The 27,533-nt window shown below is 45.2% G+C and overlaps 1 protein-coding gene and 1 pseudogene across 1 annotated transcript; one reads left to right on the top strand and one right to left on the bottom strand.

Annotated features, from left to right (window-relative positions):
• LOC146176002 (uncharacterized) lies at positions 1 to 25,335 on the top strand. Its single transcript, XM_084582353.1, has 4 exons — positions 1 to 104; positions 10,042 to 10,077; positions 14,145 to 14,225; positions 24,978 to 25,335. Exons 1-4 carry the CDS (start codon positions 20 to 22, stop codon positions 25,187 to 25,189), a joined length of 414 nt encoding a protein of 137 aa, XP_084438479.1. The 5' UTR covers positions 1 to 19; the 3' UTR covers positions 25,190 to 25,335.
• LOC146176003 (rab GDP dissociation inhibitor alpha pseudogene) lies at positions 3,382 to 6,013 on the bottom strand (annotated as a pseudogene).
• Positions 25,336 to 27,533: the final 2,198 nt, after the last annotated feature.

Genomic DNA, 27,533 nt, shown 5'->3' with positions numbered 1-27,533 from the left:
GAAAGGATTGCAAAGTACAATGCGACGCATAAGCCTCAGAGGAGAGTTCACACACAGCTCAACACAAGCAGACAACGCCTTTGATACAATGCGTCTCTACCAAGGTACCATCGATCCATTTTCTTTAGTTTTATAATAAGAAAAGCATTTCAGGGCATTCGTGTGCCGAAATGATCAACTTCAAATAAAGCTGCGGTTACAAAAAAAAAGGTTTTCAGCCGAATCACAACACTCGAAGGAGCCCAATTGTCACGCATGTGTGTAATCACTCAAAATACATCTGGGCTCATCTGGCATTGCGAACGGAAAGAATAGTGGGGTCTCCCTGTCATTTTTTGTCCATTATGTACCGTCTTTGGCAAAAGTAACCAGGCTGCTCGTTTCCCTTCTCAGTAGGGTAGTAGATAATTGGTAGCATTTCTGAAGGTGCATATATGTGCAAAGTAATGCCGAGCTTCTATCCTGGCTTCTTAATAAATTCTTACACTGTGGGAATCCGTGTTGGCTTTATAATACAAACGAAAAGCAAAACATGCAGCCTGGTTACTTTTCGCAAAGACGGTACATGTCCAGTACACGACAGAACAGTCTGGCTGTTTTATGCACGTCTTTTTAAGCGGCGGCGATGGCATAACGTTCTAATGCAGGGGCAAGCAATGGGGGGGGGGAGGTCTATGCCCACCTCTTCCTGTTCCAGAAGCGCTTTCAACGAGGCAAAATTAAAGCCATGACAATCTATGACTCATTTTCTAAACCATTCGGCTTGGATATCAGTTTTTCTGCAAAGAATTACAAGCATGATTTTGGTAGATCGGAGGTAGATGTAAGAACCGCTCACATAGCAAAGCAATAATTAGGAGCTACTTTTAGGCTTCTCAGGCACGTTCATATGGCTTGCCTATAGCAGGACCTTTTAAGGCGCAAGCTTTTCTGACCTCATGAGTGGCTTGTACAGAAAATGTGACCAGAAAGTGCATATGCCTAGCTGGTTATAGAATAAAAATAAGAAAAGAAAATTGACGTGTATCTGCGAATCGAACTCGGGCCACTAGCGTGTGAGACTGGAGGATGCCACTTCGCCACGACACTACTCTTATTCCATTCGAAATATGTGACATGTGATAAGCATGAAATAACTCCCGCCTTGTTTGACTAAGGTAACATGACTAAACGTATTTAAATGAGATTTATCTTTCAATGTCCGAGAACCGGCAAAAATGCTGGAATCAAAAGTTCTAAAAATTTACAATACCTAACAATTTCTTCCTTAAAAAATTCTCTTACTCGCCGTGAAACAAGCTTTGCGTCTCGCGCCGCCATCCTACTTCTACATGAACTTCGCCGGCCCAACGCCATTGTAAAATCATATGACGTACTGTCCTTGTTGTCAATCTGGAAATTTCTGATATCATGAAGGTAAGCGAAAAATATTTCCTAATAGTCCTCTGGAGGACGTCCCAGAATAAAACTGCATCAGAGCAGTCTAAGAATTCATGTTCAATAGTTTCAAGCCTTTTGCAAGAAGATAGTGGACTTCCTAAGGTAATAATTAGTTGACAGAAAGAAAGGTACACTTTATTCTGTGGACACCTGAGCCGCGCAGTGATGGAAGGAAAGAAGGTGGGAGTGAAAGTGGAAAGAGAAAAAGGGAAGCCGTAGCGGCTGGCTTCGGAGTAATTTCGACCACATGGGAATCTTTGACGTGCACTGACATCACACAGCACACGGGCGCCTCTTCGTTTCGCCTCCATCGAAACGCAGCTGCTGGCGGTCGGGATCGAACTCGAGTACTCAGGCACAGTAGTCGGGCGTCTTACCACTGCACCACACCGGCGGGCAAAAGCTTTAAGGTACAAGAAGCTTTCTTTTGCAACCGCGCTTTAACGAGCAAAATCCTGCTATGTAATCGCAAAAAGAAAATCCCAAATCGACTGAAGGCTATGGCAGGGAGGCCTTAGTAAAGGGATGCGGAAATGTTGACAATCTAGAGTAAATTAACGTGAACTTTAACGTACACGGGAGTCTTTATTTTCGCCGCAGCGACCGTTGCAGCCGGGATTCGTACTCACATGAAATTTTTTAACTTGTTTTAGAAAATCTTCACCTGGACCTGCACTCTTTATGGTCCATTAAATTGTTGGAGTGGATCGTGAGTTATATATACCATTGCTAAGTTTTTCCTTTTTTCATGACAAAGACAATCCGATGAAAATTATGTTTAAAGAAAACGACAAGCATGTACAGCTTCTTTCAACTATCTACGAATAGTTTATATAATATAAAGGGAGTAACATCAAATTTAGGCACAATTCTGCCTAGTCTCCGCTCAATAACGATATGAAAAAAGGGCCAAGACGCTTCGGCCTTTGCATCTGAGTAAATGCACGTCTAGGGAAGGCAGAGTGTGTGTAAAATTGAGTTGGTGGCTGAAACCACTGTACCGAGTTTATTCAGATTTTGAGCGAAACCCGATGCACAAACGAAAGCAACAGAAGCAGCAGCAGGCCACCAAACAACAAAGCGCACAGGCACGAAACCTTTCCCATTATAGCACCCAAGGATAATAAGTGTCCCTATCTCAATAATTTTTTTTACCTGCATGTGCGCAGTCTTTTGCATATTGCGCTGGCTTACAACTGTGTGCTAATGAGTATGTGTGAGATAAATGAGGAAGAAACTAGACTGCTGAAATACACTGGTGCATGCAGAACTAGAATTCTCGCGTGAAGTTTGAAACGGCAGCCAATAAAGCTGTTGTATCATATTGCTAAACACAAAAGTAATGTATACCTCTGTTATTTTCGGGCATTTGGGTAAAAGTCCTTAAAGGTCATGAATGCGTGGCCAAACCATTATTTTTCTTTTAGCAGGAAAAATTAAGTTAACCATTAGTCTATTAGGTGCATCTTGTTAGGCCCGTCTGTTCATCCTAGGTGAGCTACAACGGGATAGAACCGTTTATCGAAAGCGAGCTAGGGCTTCTTGAAAATAAACTGTGTCGGTGGTAAAGTTCGGACCATTGTTATATGCTTTTGGGGCAGGCACCCATTCATTCAATGACTGCATGCTCTTTTATAGTCATAAAATTATGTCATATATATTACTGCTCCAACTGGTTATAGCACAGGATAATGTGGTTTAGATACGAAGCATGCTAGTGAAACGTGCGACCAGTTGCAATTTTGAGATAGTTGATATTCAAGCAGTGTTGAGTGTTTTAGTGTCATTCACTTCCGCAGCAACTCTATATTTTAAGGCTTCGACTGAATAGTGGTATTACATGGGAGTTACTGTTAATAGCCATATCCTCCAAGGTCGTTACTGCAACAGGATAATCAGGAATGCCATTGAAGATGTAGCTGCAGCTTCTTCGTATTGTTCTTATGTTGAGTCTAAATGACTCTGCACATAAAAAAGAGGGATGAGAGGGACGCGACAGCCATGTTTACCAGAGGATGCATGCTTAGGTTGTAGTATGAGGGAGAGTTTGCAATTAAGGTCACTTATTGGGGAACTTTGGCGGTCACATCGTCAATGGCAGAAGTCTCATTAGGTATAGGGAATTTATCGATGGAAATGTTTCTTCGTTTTGACGAATGGTAGGAGAACGACGCCACATAACAGGCGTATAAGAAGGACGGACACAATGAGATTATGGCAAAAAAGTCCTGTATCATCTTTATTATCTATGTCCTTCGACTATCAGAAAACAGTTTGAAAATCTGACTGCAGATTGGATAGGCGCTCCCTCGACAAAGCCTTTCTATCGACAGTAATGATGCGGTCGTGCACGTATATGACAGTCACTGCATGACACTTGAAGTTTGGAACACCGTCTAGGGATGGTTAGGGTATTCTCTGTGGGGTTGCAGGGTGCAAATATTTTATGTGACTTTTAGCAGCAGTTAGTAGCAGAAGGAATATGGCTAACAAAAAAGCTTTAAACGAAAAATAGGTGTGTTGTGGAAATATTGGGTATGCAATTTAACGGAGCCTCCAGCGGCAGAAGAAATGTGACTCGGTGGCCTAGTCGGCGGGTATAAGCACTGAGTTCCACTGAGAGAACAGATCTATCATCACCTGCTTTGGAGGATCACTATGATTCAGATCATCAATGATATATTTTTTTTAAGCAGGGTTCATATGCATGTAATTGGCCGGGACAGGTATGCACAGTCGTGAGCGAAATTGATAAGCAACAGGCATCCGGTGGAGGAGCTCGGAAAAGCTGCATTGCAACACTATCAAGCAACAGCTATTCAGGATCGTATAAATCTTAATCGTGCCCCAATTTATCAATATGCATGTGTCGCTCTCGTTATCCGTGTCGCTGTAGCTATATGGCGCTTCGATACAATTTTCCCGAACTTCGCACCGGCGTGTTGAATACCACTTTTGCTCCCGACTGTATATCGCTACTCGATGATATATAGCTTTACAATAGGACAAGTCTTGTCTGCCTCGGCAAGTAAAGTTTTAATTTCCGAATATTTGTTATTTCTGATTTATAGCAATTACAATTCTCTTTTAATGACAGATTTACTAAAATTTAGCCAGTGTGAAAGGAAAAACGCCGCTCTGAATATCTCTCTCAGCAGATGAGGCTTAGGCAAGCAATATCAATTGATAATATTTATATAAGCTCTCCTCCATTTGGAAACATGGTCGTGGCCATATATTTCTACAACTTTTCTACGGTAGTCAGAGCGAGGATTTAGGCCCGCGGAATAAAAGAAATCACAAAACAATTTAACTTGGAAGGCATGTCATATACTTCGTGCTGGAGAAAATAAGTACATTCTCCTGAATTTCTACACTTATTAACTCTTCACTGGAATAGAGTGTGGGGCTCCTCAGCCCCTTAAGGTGTTTCAAACCGCGCGCGCGTTTTTCTATTTGTATTGTGTTTGCACGGGCAGCGCGAGTGCGCATGAGCAAGCAGGTAATCTTGGGGGGCGTGATGTTAGCGGCGACAGACGAGGGTAGATAAGCGCGTCAGAAGCGAGGCGCGGGGCTTTTTGCGCCGGCGGAAAGGCCGGCGCGGGGCAACCGGGAGCGTCATGGGCCAGCAGGGTGTGCACGGACGACCGAAAGAAGATCGCCGACTCGAAGATTGAAGCAGTGCCTGCAGGAACAGCCTAGCCGTATTTCTGTGAGTTGCTGTGCCGCGAGGGGCAATCTTTCTCGTGTCGCCGTTAGCGCTCAGCCTGGCAAAGCCCTGGGGTAGCTCGCCAAGGCCATAGAGCGGGTAGAGGTAGGGCGACTTGCCGTACCGGGCCAAGGAGTCGCTGTACAACTTGATCCTCCGGATCAACTCCCCACATGGCCTCTGCAGGTAGTCATCGTCTCGGTACAGAGCCAGCGCATGCCCCGTAAAGTCGGCCGTGTCCTTGTCGAGGCCAAACTTTTCGTACAGTTGGGAGGCAGTTGTGGTCTGGTGGTCCACATCCTTCCACGTCTTGGGGTCGTCGAAGGAGTAGTCCTGAACGGCTACCAGGAAGTTGCGGAAGCGCCGCTTCTCAAACATCCCCATCAGGCTAGACGCCAAGGCCTCCTTCGCGTCTGCGGGCACCTTGTGAATCTTGCCCGCCTTGTACACATAGCTGCCCTCAACAGACTTGAACTCCAGGTAGCGCGTCACCCCCGTGTGGATCAGCAGCTTGACCAGCTGCCCATTGGCCATGAGGAACTTGGGGACGAGGTCCACGTTCCAGTCACGTGAGCGCCCATACTCGTCCAGCTGGCTGGCCGGCAGGTTGAACTTGGTGAACAGCTCCTCCAGGGGTGTGATGGAAGCCGACTCCCCCCCATAGTACTTGTTGCAGTCCATGTGCAACACCTTCTTGCCACTCACAGACAGCATGCCGCTGAGGATGCATTCCTTGAGCCCGGTGCCTAGCACGATGGCGTCGTACTCTTCATCCATGGCTGTTACTCAGGGCCGACAGCAGGCGCTGGATGAACGGTGAAATAAAATTAACCGAGCACTCAACTAACCGAACAGCAGGCCCTCAGACGCCTCATCTCGAAGGCAGGGATCATTGTCGACCTACATTCAGGCAGCTACCGATACGGCAACAATGCACAACCACTAAAGTTCATTACAAAGATTACAGAGCGTCACTCAAATCTTCTGGTCGCGGATCCCCCCTCAGTCGGAGTGGCAGAAAGTGGTGTTCTCACTGTCCTGCAGTCTTTCACAGGGTCACAAACGGAAAGATCCAGAATCGAGGCGACACTTGAGCCCTTCGCTACTATGTTCACGGAGGCTCCTGGAAAAGCTAACGTGCTGACGCACAGGATTGACACCGGCAGCTCCCGCCCGATCCGTTTCAACCCCAGGCCACTGAGCGTCCACAAGCGAGGACTCCTGGATGCCGCTCTGGATGAAATGGTGGCTACCGGTGCAGTAAGACCCTCAAAGAGCCCTTGGGCTTTTCCCGTTGTTCTTGCGCCTAAGAAAGACGGCACAGCACGCTTATGTGTCGATTATCGGCGGCTGAACGCTGTAACAGTCAGAGATTCGTACCCTTTTCCATCAGTCGACTCTGTTATGTATACACTTGGATCAGCGAAATTCTTCACTACTCTAGACTGTAGCAGGGGTTTTCTGCAGATACCGATTGCCCAGAGTGACATCGAAAAAACTGCATTCACTTGCCATCGGGGCTTATTCGAGTTTGTTCGACTGCCTTTCGGTTTATGCAATTCACCTGCTACCTTTCAGCGCGTGATGGATATAGTGCTCGGAGACGCGAAATTCAACTATGCAATGGCATACATGGACGACGTCGTGGTGTTTTCAGAAAGCCTAGATGAGCATCTGATCCATTTAACCACTGTTTTGCAACGAATGAAGGACGCAGGCATCACCATTAATCCACGCAAAGTGCAGTTGGTTTCGCGCAGAATCAACCTGCTTGGTTTCATTGTTGAACAGGGCACAGTCCGGCCTGACGAGGAGAAACTGCAGGCCATATTGCAGCTGCCATCACCAACAAACGTCAAGAGCCTGCAGCGATTCTTGGGCATGGTCGGTTTCTACCGCCACTTTATTCCAAACTGTGCGGACCTGGCGAGGCCACTTCATCAACTTCTCCGGAAAGGCGCCCTTTGGTCCTGGACGGACACGGAGCAGGAATCGTTTCGGGCGCTGTCAACAGCTATCGCCGACACTGCTCGTCTGCGGCTCCCGGACCTAAACCGGCCCTTTACAGTGCAGACTGATGCGAGTGAGTATGGAATAGGTGCTGTTTTACTTCAGGATCACGAAGGGAAGCTTTGCCCCTTGGCATTTTCAAGTCGCACTCTCTCATCGCCGGAGCGAAATTACACGGTAACAGGGAAAGAGTGCTTGGCAATTGTATTTGCGCTAAAAAAGTTTGACATGTATTTGGATGGGGCTGAGTTTACAATCCAGACCGATCATCAGGCACTGTCTTGGTTGTCAAAGCTGCAGAACCCAGCCGGCCGTCTAGTCCGCTGGGCGCTCGCTCTTCAGAAATATAATTACAGGGTGGAGTACAAGAAAGGCACCTTCAACAAGGCAGCCGACGCCCGGTCCCGAGCTCCGTTACCTGCAGATGGCGAGCAAGCACCCCAAGTCCTGGTGATCGCAGAAGCGGCTGATGCCTGGGGAACGCTGTTTTCTCGTCAACAGCTGCTCCAAGCTCAGCTAAGCGATCCTCAGTGCATCCAAATACGAAAGGGCCTGGACAGCGCCAACCCTGCAGGAAGCACAGCGCCTACCGGCAGCTATGACTGCTACCTGGAAGCAGGGGATGGACTTCTCCTGAGATATATACCCGCTGCCGACACAGATGGGGGTGAGTCCCCAATTCGTGCTGTCGTACCAAAGAGCCTGCGCAAGCTCTTTTTAGAGTATTTTCACGACACACGCCTTGCAGGCCACAGCGATGGCAAGAAAACATATGAAAAGTTGGGTCGCATCGTGACTTGGCCCCGCATGAGAAAGGATGTCGTAGCATACGTCCGTACTTGTCTTACATGCCAGACAGCGAAGGCAAGGGGAGGTAAACCACCGGGCTTCTTGCAACCTGTGGAGAGTCGTTACCCGTGGGAAATTGTTGCCTGCGACGTAATGGAGCCTTATCCTAGATCTGTGAAAGGAAATCGCTACTTGCTAGTGGTCACTGATCATTTTTCTAAATGGGTTGAATTATACCCGCTGCGCAAACTGGACTCAAAAGTAGTCTGGGATAAACTCCTAGACTCATTCACTCGGTTCGGCTTCCCGGCGCAGCTAATCACTGATAATGCGACGTATTTCACGGGCAGGATATTTGCTGACACCTGCAAAGCTCTTGGCGTGCAGCACAAAAAGACTACACCCTACCATCCTCAGGCCAACATCACAGAGCGGGTAAACAGAAACCTGAAAAACATGCTCGTGGCTTTCACGGAATGTCACAAAGACTGGGATTTGCGAGTGCAGGAGATGGCTTTCGCCACAAGAACCACAGTAAACCGGTCGACTGGTTTTACGCCGGCAGCTATTCTTCTTGGCCGTGAGCTTCGATTTCCCATTGAACATGCCCTTACCCATGACTCTGATTTACAGGCTCCCAGTTATTCCAGGTTCACCCAGGACCTCTCCAGTCGTCTCGCCGGAACTCTAAAGGAGGCCAGGGAGAACTTGGACCTCGCCCGCCTGGAGCACTGCGGCCAGTACAAGGGCAGGCGTCCTTTGCAGTTCGACGTTGGGGATAAAGTACTCCGCCGCTCGCACCCGCTAAGTGATGCTACAAAAGGATTTGCCGCCTCTCTCGCTCCTCGATGGACTGGTCCTTTTGTAGTAATAAAGCGTCTTTCGCGTCTGGCTTACATGCTTCGTCATGTGCAGGGCGGCCGGGAGATCGGACCAGTCAACGTCGCCGACCTGAGAAAGTACTACGAGCGGCCAGAAAGTACGTAACGGCACTCGGGTCTACCAGATGTGAACCACCTGGACCATCGTCTGATGAATGCCACCAATCCAGCGGATTCCTTCAAGCGGGCAGCTCGTCGGAACCAGCACTGTTTTTGTACTCCTCCCAGTGTCCTTCTTTGTTTCGTTCTTAGAAATCTCGGGAGGTGTCCCGTCTTGAGAGGGGGGGAGTGTGGGGCTCCGCAGCCCCTTAAGGTGTTTCAAACCGCGCGCGCGTTTTTCTATTTGTATTGTGTTTGCACGGGCAGCGCGAGTGCGCATGAGCAAGCAGGTAATCTTGGGGGGCGTGATGTTAGCGGCGACAGACGAGGGTAGATAAGCGCGTCAGAAGCGAGGCGCGGGGCTTTTTGCGCCGGCGGAAAGGCCGGCGCGGGGCAACCGGGAGCGTCATGGGCCAGCAGGGTGTGCACGGACGACCGAAAGAAGATCGCCGACTCGAAGATTGAAGCAGTGCCTGCAGGAACAGCCTAGCCGTATTTCTGTGAGTTGCTGTGCCGCGAGGGGCAATCTTTCTCGTGTCGCCGTTAGCGCTTTGGCCCCATTGCTCGTTTTATTCGCTCCGCAGTGTGTGTTGTTTCGCCGCGGTAAGGCCCTGACATTCTTGCCGCTTTCCGTTGTTCTATTGTCGCGCGCATGAACAGCCTGTTCTCAGCTCAGTAGCGCCTTATGTTTCTCTGTTTTGCCTTTTTTTGTTTATCCGGAATAAACCGGTGTTTTTTAAGAGACTGGATTTGTCACTCGTCGGGCGAGACCATGGCTCGCGGACCCGTTTTTTGAAGGCGAGGCCTTCAAGTCATACTTTCTTTCAGTTTGCATTAACTTCACAATCTGAAAGATATCTCCATGCATTTGACAAGTATTTAATGGTATTAGGTTCAGAATACAATCATATTAACGAGCAATTGTGAGTAGCAGTATTGGTTGGAAGTTTATTCTTCAATAAGGGATTACAATGCCCATAATGGTCACATTTCAATACCAATCGTATTGATCTTGCTGTGCACAAACTATTTCTCATTACATGTGTATGTTTATATAGAGAAAATCTTTATTGATTAATTACATGACTGACCCTAATTTGCTTCATTCCACAGTAATGTCCCAGCGGCAGAGACAACGAAACGGTGAAGGTAAATATTTTTCACTTCTTGCCAATATTTGCTTTCCATTTGTTTCCAGTTTCTGCTTGCAGCATAAAGTTTCACATTCTTTCTATACCTTTCATTCTATACTGTCATTATACGCAAAACATCCTAAGGGGACACTGCAGGGAAATAAATCTTCAATGACACACTACGCGTCATAATGCATGAAGTGCACATGTGGTAAAAGTTATGAACAACACCTGTTTTCTCACTCTGTGCGTTTCGTCAAAATGCTTCTACACTCTCGACGCTCGGGGGAAAACACAGGTCTCTAGCAGTAAAATAGCCATAATGCGGTGGAATTAACCCTACGATAGAGGAATAAGGAAGTAATTATACATTGGATCCACCCAAGCGCAGCCATATGGCTACAAAGGAAAGCTGTACAGTTTTCTCAGAAACTTCGTAGTAAAAGAAAATTTCGTCCTGGTTCGGCTCGGCGCTATATAAAGATGGACTTAACAAGAACTTACGTCGATAGTGGGGGGCGTCTGGAGGTAAAACCGAGTAGACGGTTATCGTGCGGTGTAAATATACTTTCGTACGACGTTAACATCAAAAGTCAGCCCTTTAACGGACGAAGCGGCCCTTGAGGCAATATTCCGTAGTTGAGCATGCTGATTTCTATAGGGACTTTATATGGGGCAGTGTACTGGTGAATTTGTTTTCAGCACGGTACGGAATGGGGTCCGCCAGAGGCAGGAAGCTTCCATAGAAGCCCATTGTCCTATACTGAGGCGCTAGCGCCAGTTAACTTTATGAGGATTGCAGAAAAGCCTATCGGGGCGTTATAAAACACTTCATCCTTGGGCGGGATTCGAACCATCACCGCCGAAGTAGGAACATTTTTTTTTTATGCCGGCGCTTTTGATAACTCGCTACCGCTGGGTCTTATCGCACCACATGCGTGCCCACATTCTTTTATCAACGTCAGTTTCCTTCAATCACTAGGTGAGCTGAAGTAAACGAAACAGAACTTAGCCGGAGTGTCTTATTCCTGGCTCTGCACCTGGGTTTGCTCTTCGTACCTATGCAGGAGGCCTGTGCATGATGCACGAGCTGATCAGCCCCGGAAACAGTAAATATAACAATATTAGGCAAAATCGTTCCTCTAAATAGACCTGATTTTGCGACCGCGGAAAGATGAAATGGGGTGAAGTGCATCGAGTCTACTGGTGGAATATTATACGCGAAGGTTGTTTACTGAAATATTATATTCCAGTTCTAACAGTGTTTATCGGCATACTTCTAAATCAAGTCAGAGATCATTCTGTTAAACCTTTCAGTCAGAAACCTGATTGACAGACCATAAGCAGCTATTTCACATTCCGTTGCGTCACTGAGAAGCATGATAGATTATGGGACTGCCAAGATAAAATTCATTTCCCTCTCTGAACAACCATTGGTGCAACATGACGCTTCAGTAGGTCCTGCATGACGAAAGTAGCAATTTCTGCTGTGGTTTCACGCCGAAGTTCTGTTGTCAAACTGTCGCATGAGATAACCGGCAGTGACCACTATTTGCCGGTTAGTCAACGATGACTTCCAAATTAAGCCGAGTAAAACGATGTCAAATTAGTGGAACAAGTATTGTGGCGGAGCAGAAGGGTGCAGTAGTAAGTCAATTTATAGTGCTGCGTCGTGCGATGTTAACACTTGCGGCAGGCTCTGATATACAGCTCCACACCTGCAAGATCCGAGGTCAGTGATAGTTTTTAGCTTATTCGTGCTAACTTTCAGAAAAGGCCCCAAAGACCAGAAGAATCTACATCGTGGAGCGCTTGCAGAATATTGCCACGAATGAGCTTAGGTATAACGAGGTTTCTTCAGCCGCCCTTTGTACAGGATGTTGCATCATAAAGCTTCATGAAATACGCAATTGACTTCGGACTCGGGGCTGTTGTCTGAAATAGGAGTTTGGCACAAACTGACAGCTCTACTGTGCTTCATCTCTGATCTATAGCCGACGATGGAAACATTCTCCCAAATGAAGGCTGCAGCGAGCAAGCCAGCTTGAAGGATGGTTATGTCTTATGGTTTGCAAACACAGGGAATAAGTATCTCTCGCTACTAGTAAAAGGTAGCAATACAATTGTGCGAAAGTTCATGACTGCCTACAAAACACCTGAGCAATCGACCTTTTGCCTCGCCAGAGTAAATTATGTAGGATCGTGACCAGCTAAGACTTCCTTATGCAATTACTCTCTAGGCACCATCTATACCACTGAGCAGCACAAGATCGAGTACGAAACTAATTGATTTTTTGTGTAATGTTTTGTCATCATGCTCATAATCCCCAAAATTACGCATACCTTCGCGGGTTGTTTCTCCCAGTCCAAGAAAAACAACTTTTTATTTTAGTGAGGCGGGTGCTTAGCTATTCAGGAGAAGCTTTTTCATAAAATACCAAAACCTGGCACAGTGGCACAGAAAACGACGAAGTGTATTCTTCATTTGTCTGTGTGAACAAAAAAATAGCCAAGGCAGCTCTAGTATCAGTTTCCAGAAATATTCTAAGCTTTCACAACATAGTTCATAATCTTCAGATGTTGGAATGGGAACAAAACGTTCCTAAAATAACATGCAGAGCGGGTGAAGAAATTACGTCGAAAATATCACGCAACCATCTATGTATTCATCGTAGACGTAGCATAAAAATCACAACGAATATGAGGCACATCAGGCAAGGGCTATCACTCAAGGTTTGGTGTGTATTATTTTTTGAATGGTTGCAGCGACGGATAAAGCTGCCGAAAAGGAGCACCCTGAATTCTTTTACAAAGTCTCTAATATTAAATCCGGTCTTTTGATGGTGGTTTTCAAAGTGTAAATCAAGCCATACAGAGTGTTCAGTTGTTCCCATCAGTTTTGCCGTGTTAATTAATCCGAATAACAGTTGAAGTGAAATGCACATTTCCCAGCACGCAGGCCAGGATTTCTCATGCGGCATTTTCGCGACAGTATCTGGGACGCAGGCACGATTAGGTAACCGGTAGAAGAAGCTCGTAGCAAGGAGAGGATATATAACAATTGGTGTATTCAAATTGCAATTATTAATGTTTTGCGAATTGCCTGCCTCTATCCCTATCATTTGCCGCTAAGTCCGCCTATTATATTTAGGACGCAGTGACAAACCCCTAGTAGCCAGCAGTGGTGTGTAACTTCACCAACTATAGTCTCTATCGGGTAAACTTAAGTCCCATCGTCCCGGGTAGGAAATCTGTTGGTGGCCCTCGTCCTCGGTCTCCATGGTGTCACCGATCACGTCTTCGCTCAATGGCGCCCAGCTCGAAACCTCTGTTTAAACCAATATATTCTTTCCTCTCTTTCAGGGATGTTTTACCAAATAATATTTCTATATATGTTGCCGATAAAGCGCTGGCTGCATGCGTCATGGCTGCTTAGTTAGTTTTATATCCTATTTTGGCGCATTAGCAACGGTCGCTCTCATGCGTCAAACGTAAAAAGGTCCATTTCTAACGCAAGCTTCGTTACCTATGGCATAGTCAGCGATGGAGCCGTTTCGATGCCATGTCAAGAACCTGCAGTATCGTCTTTCAGAAGCCTTCATTCTCGTTGAAGTGCTTTATGCCCGGCATCTTAGTTACGTCTCGCATAATGATATACGGGGATCATGTTGCAGGATTGGATAGGGCCTGGTAAAATGTATGCTTCACAGCTAAGAATGACTGCTCATGTGCGAAATTTTGTCGTCAGTCTAGGAAAAAAATATAGCCTTTTCTCTGCTTATAGTAAACAACCCCCCCCCCCCCCCCCCCCATTGTTGCTTACGTGAAGATATTCTCAATTTATCGTCTCCTTACTGCACAGGCCACAATGCCTGAACGTGATCAATTCTAGACCTTCAGAACACATCAATATTTCTAAGGCATTAATGAAAGCCTTTTAAGAATAACTGTCGTCTTCTAGGCCTTTCGTTTGCGTGCCTTTTTGAAATTACAGCTGGTAATCCCTGAAATGAGAAAAGTGAGCATATTGTGTTTCCTATACCACAATTTTTACACTACACTCTTATTTGTTCACATATGCAGTGCCCACTGAGTACGGCGTCGAGAAATTAATTCTCGTAAGCCCCAACGGCAATTGCAGCATCTTTAGGAGCAGGCTGACGGGTAAGAACAAAATCGGATTTCGTACTTCTTTTTTTGCAATAGAAGTAAGATGTAATTGTGGTTAAATGCATAAAGCAGTTGAGAAGTTTTTGGTAGCCTGGAATTGCCTGCTGTTCCTTAGAATGTGAATGATGATAGCCATGTACGTTTCTAGGGCATGCTGCAACAAGCGTAAATAGCAATCGATAGCAAGCATCCTCCTCTACTGAACGCAACAAGAATATGTTAGAAAAATATGGGTGAGACAATGTATTAGAACCTGTGCCGCCAGACAGTTTCTTTTGGGCTTCTGAATTCACAAAAGCATTAAGAGGCGTATCAAGTGCCCATTACATAAGCATCTTGGGCTAGAATAAAGTGGCTATATTAGTAGCAAATTCGTTTTGCTCTAAGCCTTTTTAGACGCAAGAACGTAATATCTTGATGAGAAGTGACAAAAAGAGGTGCCCTGTAAAAAAATTGTCTGCAAGTTTTCAGGATTGGGGAATATAAAGAAAACCTTTTCCTACCAAAATGTCCTTCAGGACTTGTACATCATCAAAATTTCGACCAGTAAGCGTTCAGCGATCAGGTCAGATGGCCACGACACCTGAGTATTTAGCGTTGATTGTTCGATTGTCCGCGGGATGTGCCGTGTTCAGACGGTGTGACAAATATGAAATTTTTGTGCCCGAATCAGCAGCCACTCTAGGTAGTTGCAGTGGGCAGGTAATGTTCATAAGCGGTATTTGTCGGCCAATTACCTTACACAACGCGACAGGGACCTGAGCTGGGCGCCGACCTTGGATTGGTACTGGAGATACAACACGTAATGGGACCACGTGGTGTAGCCAAGCACGTTGATCATGTAAGACTGCCAAAAGAAGACACAGAAGGATGAACTCGGGCCTCCAAAGGGTAAAAAGGAACAAAAAGAAAAAGAACCATGTCGAGCCTCTAAAAGAAAAAACATACCCCAGCAATTTTGCTTCATCATGGTATCAAATTCTGCTATTGAAGCAACTGGAGTGCCGCCATATTTTTTCTTTCCCATTCTTCCATCGGCGACGATAATTCATATACCATGCGCAGATATTTTTATATGAATGTGCTTAAAAAAAGATGGCCTAAACGAGCGCACACTAGCAAAATACTAACGTGATATGAGAATCACACCTTATAAAGTCCATTTAAAAACGTTCACTTAAATTGAAGAGTGGGAAACATGTGCTAAGAAATGTTTTATATGAGACCTGCAAATGAGTCATCGAACAAATAGCGTACATGTCAAGATGACAAGTGTCAAAACATTTGGCAGATTTTACATGCGGCCAAGGAATTTCATAATAATAGTATTACACATGAGATTTCATTGTCATCAGTAATGTCTTAAAGTTAATAGAGCCACGCACAACGCTTTGCAGAAGCTGCTAGTCACACATGAGTCTGCAGTCATAAAAGAAGCCATGAAAAGAGCGAATTCTAGTTGTAGAAACTACGGCGGTCAATTTGTTTTTAATAAAGAATGCATATCAACTTGCGCTGAACATTCTCAAGTCTCTTACAATAGCTAACAGAGACTCTAAGGGGGACTGAAGAGTCGTAGCGTGGTGCTTTGGGCGCCATGAACAGCGCCCTCTCCGAGCGGCTCCACGTAATTGACCGGGCAGGCTGGCTCGCTCTCGTGCTGCCTTGCGTATTTCTGCTGCATTTCCACATGAAAGAAACTTCTGCGCACGTGCACTAGCTTTCTCGCTTTCGTTGTGAGGCCTTCATGAAAGAGTTAGTTGGTGCGCGCTTCTGTGAAGAATAGGCATAAAAACAGAGCGATAACAAGGACGTGAGGACGCAGCACAGGCGCTGACTAGCAACTGAGGTTTATTGAGGGACAGAAATAGCTTATAGACACTGAAATCAAAGAGCATGACTTGGGTTGCTATATGTCTGATGAAAAGTAAGAAAAGGACTCTCTTTAAAGCAGAATGAGCGCGTATCATATACATTTGAAACTACCATCTGTTACGAAAAAAAGTGAAAAAAAAAAGACCCGCCCGTCAGAGTGAGCGTCATTGTTACGAAAGGTATGGAAACAAACTCGAAATTTACGGATCAAAACGGTCCTCAGGGGAGCGTGACAGATGGTGTGCTGACAAATTCATCAACGATGTATCTATGCACAAGGCCTTGAATATCTCGCGTGAGCGTTTTTGTGGTACCTTTTAATGATGATGCACTTGCTTAAGGCTGGATGGCAGCCGCGGCCTGTGGCACAACGCACTGTCATACTGTTCTGAGTTCCAGTCCAAAGGATTTTCCTGTGTACTAATAACCGGTCGATAATGCAAGGAATGGTCTGGCCCACGTAACATCTGCCCTATGAGAGCGAAATCTTATAGGTGATACCAGACTAGCGTAGAACAAAAGGGTCCTAGAGTGCTTCTCAGAGCACTGCGCCATGTTGACCTTGCGGCAAAGTTATAGAAATTTGCTTCTGCGTTTTAGAGAACAGATATTTGACGCTCATCTTGTTAGCCATATTCCTGGGGTTCTTTAGCGTGCACTGCCATCGCACACCACACGGGCACTGGCCTCGGCCTTCAACTTTATTACCGCTCCTCAGCGAAGGGTCAGCGACAGCTCACGTGTCATTTTCAGTGAGCCGGAGAAAACAAATTGTGGCTATACTCAAATGCATGCACCACTCATAAGTTCGCATCACCTTTGACCTCTGACCATTGAGTGGAAATGTGGTTCCACCATGGTGACGAAGAAAAATAATCATCCCCACTGGAAATCTGACCCCTACCTCTTCGATCACTGGCCGAAACGCAGACCACTATTCCAGTTTTTTTTTTTGTTTGTTTGTTGAGACCACTACTCCACGTCACGATGGGAATAGTGTTACCAATGCCGATGCATTTAGTAGATAATGATGATAGTAGCGGAAGGAATACTGATGATGACTAACACGAACTGTAATCACGCCTAACGAAGCTTTCTCTTTGTTTCGGATTATCAGGGATAAACAACAGCATTTTCATAATTTATTCAAAGTTAGTTTTATAATGAATACTCAGCCAAGAAATCATGCCTTTCATTACAATAAGTATTGATTAGCCAGCACTTAATGGCAAGCTACATAACTCCATTTTTCATGCCACTTCTCGGACAATTCCGATAACTCCGGAGAACACCGGAGCCGAAATATGGATAGTGCGGCGTAATGTCGGCAGAACGAGTAGTATAAGGCTTCGCGTTACATAAGGCATATCTATGTATGCTGATTCCATAATGTACTGCGGTCGTCAAAAATTAAAGAATATTCGCCACTTCACTAGGCAAAAGAAGCGTGCGGTGTTCCAAACTTATCTGACATTTTTGCAAGATACGGTTGAAGGCGAGGAATTTCTAGATAACATGAATTATCGACACACTGCGCTACCAAGTACCGGTTTGCTTTAACGCCTCGTCTGCTTATTATTTAACATCAACATAGTGCGCACGTTTTCTACTCCTTGCATCTGCATGTTTCGTCGAGGTGCCGAAGGGGGGGGGGGGGGGGAGGGGAGTATAAAGCACAAAATTAAGTAAAATACTCGATCAAATGTTTCGTTGTGATCAAGTGCTGTGTACTGGAACGAACGTAATTTGAATGGTACTGGAGGCTACCTATAGCTCATATATTTTACACGCCGTTTGGGGAGAGTATTGTGGATTTACAAGCTCTTATGTTCAACTTTACAAGGGATAATTTTAATAAGTGCTAACTCCTACACATCGTTTCAGTGGGAAAGCCGTCGGCATTGTCGCAGTTGTCAACACCTCTTGTCAAAAATCATTAGCGGCTGCGCGAAAGAATGTGCATCTGGGTTAATAATGGTTGTAGGGATTGATGACTGAATGGTCAGTAATAAAGAATTACTAATTAATGACATAATTTCAATTATGTGGTGAAATATAAAATATTTAAAAAATAAAAAATGGGTTTAGAACTGCAGAAAGCAGAGAATGAACAGCAATGCATGCTGATGATAATTAAAAATTTGTTATGTCTAAAGAGAGAGAGAGAGAGAAAGAATAGAAAGGCAGAGAGGTTACCTAGTCGATGTCCAGTTGGCTACCCTACACGTGGAGAGGGGAACAAAGGGAGAAAAAGGAAAGAAAAAACTCCAAGAAAGGAGTATGTCATATGTCCTGAGATTTATAGAAAAGGGGGTAGAGTGCGTACACTTAGTCTTGAACTCAACCCCGAGTCCTTTAAAAACTTAAAGAGCACCTTAACTGCTTTTCTTGATTACAATAGTGTCGTCCAAGGGCCCAGAATCTTGGCTTGTGTAAAAGGGGAAGAGTCCAAGTGGCGAATTGTGGCAGCCAGGAAGACACGCTCACACTCAAATTGAGGTCAATCACAAAGTATGTGCGCGATCGTTTGAATACACCCGAACTGCTCACACATTGAAGAGTCTACCATTCCGATGACATTGGAAGAGGCGTTTGTACACCAAATTTCTAGCCACAGGCGATACAACATAATAGCATCACAGCGGGTGAAGCCGAATGGCACCTGCAGTTGAAGTAACTGGTCAAAATGGTGCGAGCGGGAAGTCCAGTATCCAGGCGTAGACATGATTGTTTAGTCACATTTCGTGAGGTCAGTCGAAGGCACATTGCTGCGTCGACTTTTGTCAATGGTATCTCGACAATGCTGGCGGTATCGTGAGCCGATCGAGCCGCATCGTCAGCTAATTTGTTGTCAACATTTCTACTATGGCCTGGTATCCACTGGTAGATTATTTCGCTACCCTATTGTAATGCCTAGTGGTGCAGATGTCGAACCTGCGATACAAGTTGCTCATGGTCGCCATGGCTCAAGATCGATTGAAAAGATTTTAAGGCATGCTTAGAATCACAGAACACAGCCAATTTTTCAGGAGTTTTTTCACAGACATTTTGTACAGCAGGCCGAACTGCGGCTAAGTCTGCTCCAATAGAGGTAAGCATCAATTAATGAGCCGATGTGCTTAAAAAAATGAGAAATGCGTTCTAAGATGTCGAACTGCACATAATCAAAATCCAGTGTTGGCTAATGCGAAGTACCGACGTGCAAAATAAAACATTAAAGAGCAAAATTCACGAAAATAAATAGAAAGTTACAAAAACTGGAACATCTCCCGTGTGTACGAAAGGCTATCGCGTAATAACCATACCGGCCGAGCTTAATTGGCCCTCTAGTGTTTCTTTAACGGAGGAAACACTGAATGTCTTCATTTACTTTTCTTTGTCCGTTGGGTCTACCGCGACGAAACAACGGTCGCTACTCGGTCAATATTACGGCCGCGTACTAGCAAACGGGAACTGAAATAAGAATAAGCAGGAGCCCAGCTTCATTTAAAAGCGACAAAGACGTTTAGAAGCAGTGTTTCTCATAACATTCCTTGGTTGTTAAGCATAAAGACGGACGCAAACTTTGGCAAAGTGTGCCGTCTATTCCTGAAAAAGAGATCCAGATGGTTGGGATGTTAGGTCGTCGGTCCGACTTCTCCTTGCACTCCTACACGCACAAGTAATGGCATACAATTGGATATATCTTTGTGGTCGCTTTCAATTCATATTGCTAAGTAGCCTCCAACTTGACCAGCCAGTGGATACCAAATATGGAACGAAATGGCATGACACTACCTTGAACGGTCCACAAAAAACGGTTGCGTCTCTCCTTTGGTACCTAATCAGGCAGTATGTATCTGCTGCCGCTTCTAAGGACACATTCATCGAATGCCACTCATGAGCCACGTAACCAATCACCACAAAATAACTTATTTTGAAAGAAAGGACAATTATACCAAGTGCGTTACAGCAATATATTTGCCGCGTGAAATACTGTGGTGCACTGGAATAAATACTAAAAGAAAAAAAAACGAAAATTGAAAAAAAAAGGTGCGTGTCTAGCGGCAAATCGGAGTTAAAATGGCGGCTATAAGCACGTATGCTGAAAGTTGATGAGGTCCTGAATAACATAAAGGCAATAAAGTCTGCTAAAAAAACAACTCCGAAAAACGTTTTTTCTGATGATCTATGCAGAAAAATTTTTCTCAGAGAGTCCGATGCACTGCTGGGTAGACTAAAAAAGGACGAGAGTCCAGAAGCGAAGTCAAAGGCATGTTGTCGGCTGGCGTATGTTTAGTTCTTCTTGAACTGGGACAGAGAGTTGAGTGCCGGGGATCTTGACGCGCTATGTCCATTCTCGTGGGAGATACTATGGGGGGAGGTGGGGTGAATTTGGAGAGAATGGTGTCCAAGGGCAAACGTGTGTCGGAGGTAACTTCATCGAGAATGATAAAAAGCTGAAAGCGGTTGCAGAATCGGTACATAAGAGGATTTCATTTAGGTGACGGAATTAATCATTCCCGTGTTTTTGTTCATAAATCTGATGAAATTTGAAATGGCGCAATTATATGTTTTTATATTTCACGCGCTCTGGACTAAGTCAGCTAAATTTTATTGTCATCATCATCATCAGCCTGATTACACCCACTGCAGGGCGAAGGCCTCTCCCATATTTCTCCACTTAACCCGGTTCTGTGCTAGCTGCATCCACTTGACCCCTGCGAACTTCTTAATCTCATCCGCCCACCTAACTTTCTGCCGCGCCGTGCTACGCTTTCCTTCCCTTGGAATCCAGTTTGTTACCCTCAGCTACCATCGGTTATCCTCTCTTCGCACTACATGCCCTGCCCATGTCCATTTCTTCTTCTTAATTTCCACTAGAATGTCGGTATCTAGAGTTATTTCTCTGACCCACTCTGCACGCTTTCTACCTTTTAATGTTACCCCTACCATTTTTGTTCCATAGTCCTCCAGGTTGTCCTCAACTTAAGTAGAACTGTTGGTTAGCCTCCACGTTTCAGCCCCATAGGTGAGTACAGGCAAGATGCAACTGTTGTATACTTTCCTCTTGAGCGATACCGGTAAGCTGCTAGTCATAATCTGCGAGTGCTTGCCAAATGCGCTCCATCCCAATCTTATTCTTCTTGTTATTTCCTTTTCATGGTCCGGGTCTGCGGTTATTACCTATCCTAAGTAGACATATTCGCCTACTACCGCCAGTATTTCGCTACCTAATGTAAACTGCTGTTCCTTCCCGAGGCTGTTGAACATTACCTTAGTCTTCTGCATATTGATTTTCAAGCCTACCTTTCTACTTTTCCTGTCTAGGTCTAGGTCTAGGTCATTGTCTAAGTCAGCCAAATAGTATTATGGGAAAGACATCCATCCTGGTGCAGATGACAAGTTTTGTATGGCCCTTTTGTACGGCTGGGTTCCAACCTAGTCTCGAACTTGGGTCACACGGTTCACTGCTCAAGCGCACAAGACTAAGTGACTGCAGCGGGTTAGCGGTATAAATTAAACGATTCAGAGTATTTTCTCATTTTGATTTGCAATTGTTGTTAAATGCTGGCAAAAATATTTCATTTGTATTTAGAACATGACGATTTTGGGGATATGCTTTTTAGTTGAACAAATAAAGATAACTTAAAATATATATGCGTAATAATAAGTAATATTATGTTATTATTGTTAGCGGTGGCGTAGAGGTAGAAATTCCGCCTCGCATGCAGGAGGATCGTGTTTCGAATCCCGGTGCAGGGAAATTTGCCACAGGATAAAAAAAAAACGCATGTTGACGGAATTTCGTAACAGATTTGGCGTGCGGCCTGATGCCGGTGAACACTTCCGGTAAAGGACTCTCTCACCACAACACTAGTTGGCCATCCTAGTGCAGTAATTGGCCACAACCTCCTTTGATTAGTCCTAAAAATCCCTAGCCTTCAGTCATCAGCGGCTGCAGAGCAGCTGACCACAGCGGCGGTAAGAGCTGTGATGCTGCGAGGGGTGCTAAGAATTTCTGGCTCCGAGGGCAGGCCGCCATTGGAAAATTGACCCTGTGACGTTTAATGCTAAAACCCTAGCTCGTGAGGCTAGCTTAGCACTGCTGTTAGAAGAAATTAGGATATGCAATGGGATATCATAGGGCGTAGTGAGGTTAGGAGGCCAAATGAGGCATATACTGTACTGAAGGGTGGGCATGTAGTGTTTATTTGAGGTTTACATGAGATACAAGAACTAGGAGAAGGTTTGTTGTCAATAAGGATATTGGTGGTAAGATAGATGAATCCCACAGCATTAATGAGAATAATGAGAATGTAGCCGGTATTGCAATTAAGCTAAATAAGCGGTATAAGCTGAAGGCTGTACAAGCATGCGCACCTACGTGTATTCATGATAACCAGGTAGTTTACAGCTTCTACGAAGATCTAGAATCAGCAATGAGGAAAGTAAGAAGACCTTCTACTGTACTCATGGGCGACTTCAATGCCAAGGTAGGTAGAAAGTAAGCTGGATACCACGCAGTGGGCAACTATGGCACTAGGATAAGAATTAGCAGGGGGGAGTTACTAGTAGAGTTTGCTGAGCGAAATAGCTTAATAATCATGAATTCCTTCTTCAGCAAATGAAAGAACCGGATATGGACATAAAAAAGACCTAATGGGCAGACTAGAAATGAAATTTATTTCTTAATGTAGTCCATCTGCGGCATTATGAAGGATGTAGAGGTAATCGGAAATATGCGATGCAGTGACCACAGGATGGTAAGGTCTCGAAATTAATCTGAATTTGAAGAGGAAGCGAAATAGATTAGTGAGGAAGAAGTCCATCGATGAATTAGCGGTAAGGGGAGAGGTGGAGTAATCGAGGCTCTCGCTGCGGAATTGGAGAATAGATGCCCAGTGTTAACCGAGGAAGCCGATCTTAGCTTAGAAACAGTGAACAATAATTTCACTGATATCATTACTGAGTGCGCTGTACAAGTAGGCAGTAGGATAGTTAGGGTAATACCGGTAAGCTGTCAAAGGGGACGAAAGTTTTGATTAAGAAATGCCTAAGTATGAAAGCTTACAATCCACCAGATAAGATAGAATTGACAGAGATATCAAAGTTAATCAATAAACGCAAAGTGGCCGATATAAGGAAATGCAATATGGAGGAAATTGAGCATGCTCTTCTCAACGGGGGCAGCCTTAAAGTGGTTGAAGAGGAAATTGAGCAAAAGCGCAAACCAGATGAAAGCGCTAAAGGGCAAAGCGGGAAACATCATCACGAATATGAAGAAGATAGTCAAAGTAGCAGAGGATTTCTCTACTCATCTCTACAGTAGCCAAAGTAGCCAGGACAATATTCAGATTAGTGGTATGGAAAAAGCAGTTAGACGTTCTGCCCGTGATGAATTACGAGGATAAGAAAGCGTTAGAAACTACGAAAAGAGAGAAAGCAGCTGGAGAGAAGCAGGTAACCAGGAAAACTGGCCACCCTGTATATGCAGCGTCTGGTGTCATCGACGGTACCGGAACCGTGGAAGAAAGCAAACTTTATCTTAAGAATGGTGACGCTAATGACCTGAGAAGTTACAGACCATTCAGATTACTGTTTGTCGCCTATAAAGTATTTTCTAAGGTAATCGCTAATAGAATCAGCACAAACTTAGACTGGAATCAAGGAGGTTTTCGAAAAGGGTGCTCTACTATCGATCGTATCAATACCGTATACCAGGTGATTGAAAAATGCTCCGAAAATAACCAGTCCTTATACATAACATTAATTGATTACTAAAAGAATTTGATTTAGTAGAAACCACTGCGATCATGCAGGCATTACGAAACTAGGGTGTAGACGAGCCGGACGGGAAAGTACTGGAAGACATATATAGTGGCTGCAAAGCAGCTATTGCTCTGCATAATGCAAGTAAGAAAATCCCTATGAAGAAAGGTGCTAGGAAAGAGCAATGATCACCCCAGTGCTATTCACAGCTTGTTTAGAGGAAGTATTCAGAGACTTGGAATGGGAGCAGTCAGGGATAAGGATAGATTGAAAATATCTCAGTAATCTGCGATTTGCTGATAACATTGCCTTGCTAAGTAGCTCTGGGGATGAACTGCAAAGAATGATTGATTGCCTATACAGGAAAAGTGCGAAGGTAGGCTTGAAAATCAATATGCAGAAGAATAAGGTAATGATCAACTGCCTAGGGAAAGAACAGCAGTTTTCGTTAGGTAGCGACGAACTGGACGTAGTAGGCGAATATGTCTACTTAAGACAGGGAGTAACCGCAGATCCAGACCATGAAAGGCAAATAATAAGGAAAATAAGATTGGGATGGAGCGCATTTAGCAAAACACTCGCAGATTATGACTAACAGTTTACCGGTATCGCTCAAGAGGAAAGTATACAAGAGTTGCATGTTACCTGTACTCACCTATGGGGCGGAAACGTGGAGGCTAACAAAGAGGGTTCTGATTTAAGATAAGGACAACGCAGAGGGCTAGGGAACGAAAAATTGTAGGAGTAACATTAAACGATAGAAAGCTTGCATAGTGGGCTATAGAAATAACACGAGTTAATGACATTCTAGTGAAAACAACGAAGAGAAACGGGCATGGGCAGGACATGTAGTGCGAAGAGAGGACAACCGATGGTAACTTAGTGTAATAAAGGTGATTCCACGGGAAGGGAAGCGTAGCAGCGGGCGGCAAAAGTTAGGTGGGCGGATGAGGTTAAGAAGTTCGCAGGTGTCAAGTGGATGCAGCTAGCACAGGATCGGGTTAATTGGAGGAATATAAGAGAGGCCTTCGCGCTGCAGTGGTTATAGTCAGACTAATGATGATAATAATGGTATATTTAACACCGTGGTTATTTGACATACATTACTTTTATTTTCAGGTCAAGAGAGCCATTTCGACTTTCGAGTGAAGGTTGATCGTTTGACGGAGGACTATGGCATAAACTGTTTGGAAACCTTTCAGCCAATTTTTACAAATAGCGGACTGTTCGACAGCAGCGTTACGCTGCCGACAAAGGAACAAATTGACGAATGTCGAGTAGAGTGTGTCCAGCACAGCGCATGTAACCCGACGCATTTGCCTAAGGCTTAGTGCCTGAGAGACGAATTACGACGTAGACCACGCCTGCAGTAAAGAGAGTTCGTAACCTTGTTCAGTTGCAATAAAGAATAAGACTGCTACCAAGCAGTGTTGAAGTTGTTATTAAGAAAAATTAAACAATTCTCTAAGCTCGTAAAATTAAAGCCTATGCGCACAAATAGAGCGCAAGCATTTAGTATTCATTTCTCTTTACATGCACCGACTGGGAATTCTGCTTCGTTCCCTGTAATGCTCAATTAAAGTGCCGATGTGCGGATATTGTAACTGTTGCGAGGTTTCTTGTAGCGACGAAGGCTGGACAGAGAGAGAGTGATTGCTACAGCGACCGTTCTAGAGTTCGATGCCAACAACTCGGTCTCGCGCCATGCCCTCGCGGTGCGGCCCCTCTCGAAGCTCATCTTCCTCTTTACAATTACCGCCGGAAAAAGTCTAGCAATATTTGCGGCTCAGAGCGATAACAACACACAGGGGTCAGTGTATGGCTTCAGGCGGCACACATGGACAGTTTCTCGGCTACATCGGCAGGAATCAGCGGGCGACTGTTCCACGGTATCAGCGGGCGACTGTTCCACGGTATAGTTGACGAGGGAAGTGCGCTCGAGGATGTGATAGGGTCCATGATATTTGGGCAAAAGTTTGGAGGAGAGACCAGGAGGTGCAGATGACACGCCTATGTATCCGAGAGGAAGCTAATAAGGTGAGCAATCAAAGAATCCGGTTGTTGCTCGCCGGTAATTTTGCACAAAAGATGTGTCAACGAATAGCATTCGACGAGGTCGCGACAGGCGCTGAGAAATGGTAAGGGAGAGCGGGATAATGCGTCGGCGTAGTTGTGCTTCCGGCCGGAGTAATGCCGCGAATATCGCACTCTTGGAGACGGGGAGCCCATCAGGCTAGCCGGCCGATAGGGTCTTTCAAAGAGGCAACCAACAAAAGGAATGGTGGTACGTGACGATATCGAAAAGGCGACCGTACACGTATGGGCAAAACGTAAAGACCGCCCAAATGATGGCTAGGCATTCCTTGACGGAATAAATAGATTCTGCATTGAACAAGGAACGGCTCGCGTAGGCAACGACGAATTCTTCAAAATCGGGTTTGCGTAGTGGAAGAACAGCGGCGAGTTCAAAGCTACTGGCATCGATATGAATTTCAATGTGAACAGTTGGACCAATGTGCCGTAAAATTGGAGGTGAGACGAGGAGATGGCACAGTGTTGTGAATGCGATGTCACAGGTGTTTGACCAACCGCTCAGGTCATTGTCACCACGCAGGAGGTTCGTCAGAGGCGCGGTGATAGTGACGAAATTTTGGACAAAGCGTCGGAAATAAGAGCATAGGCCAGTAAAGCTGAGTAGTTCCTTCTTAGTTGAGGGCATCGGGAACTCAGCAATGGCGCGAAGCTTGGCAGAATCAGGAATTACGCCGTCGTAAGACGTCATGTCCTAGAATCGTGATTTCGTGAGTGCCAAAGCGACACTTCTTCATATTAAGTTAGAGCCCGTCTTGGGTTAAACAGTTTAACACGCACTTTAAAAAGAGAAGGCGACTGTCGAAATCAGAAGAAAAGATGATAATGTAATCTAAATAGCTGAGAGAAGTTTTCCACTTCAAGCAATGGAACATCGAATCCATCATGCGCTCAAAAGTGGCAGGCGCATTACAAAGTCCGAAGGGCATGACACTGAATTCGTCTAGGCCAGGACGTCAAATGTGACAACAGTGGCCCTGGGGCGTGCGGCATTCGCTAGATGGACTTGCCAATACTTTGAGCGCAGGTCTACAGACGAAAATAATTCAGCTTCTTGTAAGCAGTCGATGGCATCATTTACGAGGCAGCAGGTAGACGTCTTTTCGTGCGATATTGTTAAGGCGCCGATAATCGACGCAAAATTATATAGTGGGTAGGTAGGTATAACTTTAATGACATGTCTTCAAATGACGGTTTACTACGTCGTGACACTGGCAAGTGTCGACCTGTGGTTATGCCCTACTCTGCATTACCCCATTTCGGCACGTTTATGGTGGGTCGTGAGGCTTGTGCTTTTTGAGCGAACCCCGGTCTTGCTGGACGGCCCATAATTGACTGTCCTTGTCTGTAATCTGCACAGCAATTTGAAGTTCGGGCGGGTATGTCCTAGAAGTAGCTTCAGTCGGAAAAAAATGGCATATTCCCACATGATGTGTCATTGGTCCGCTGGACCCACTTCATACACTGCATACACCACTCATCGAGATGTCTGGGTGAAGAGCGTGTATCAATTCCGAGGCCAGGACTGACCTGGTCTGTATTTGCCTTAGGATGACGGTCTCCTCCCGACTGAGTGCTGAGTGA

This window comes from Amblyomma maculatum, chromosome 10 (genome assembly GCF_055883805.1).
Source record: "Amblyomma maculatum isolate TAMU_Amacu chromosome 10, ASM5588380v1, whole genome shotgun sequence".
Taxonomy (NCBI): Eukaryota; Metazoa; Arthropoda; class Arachnida; order Ixodida; family Ixodidae; genus Amblyomma; species Amblyomma maculatum.
The sequence above is the reverse complement of the archived record's forward strand: the minus strand, read 5'-3'. Positions and strand labels throughout refer to the sequence as shown.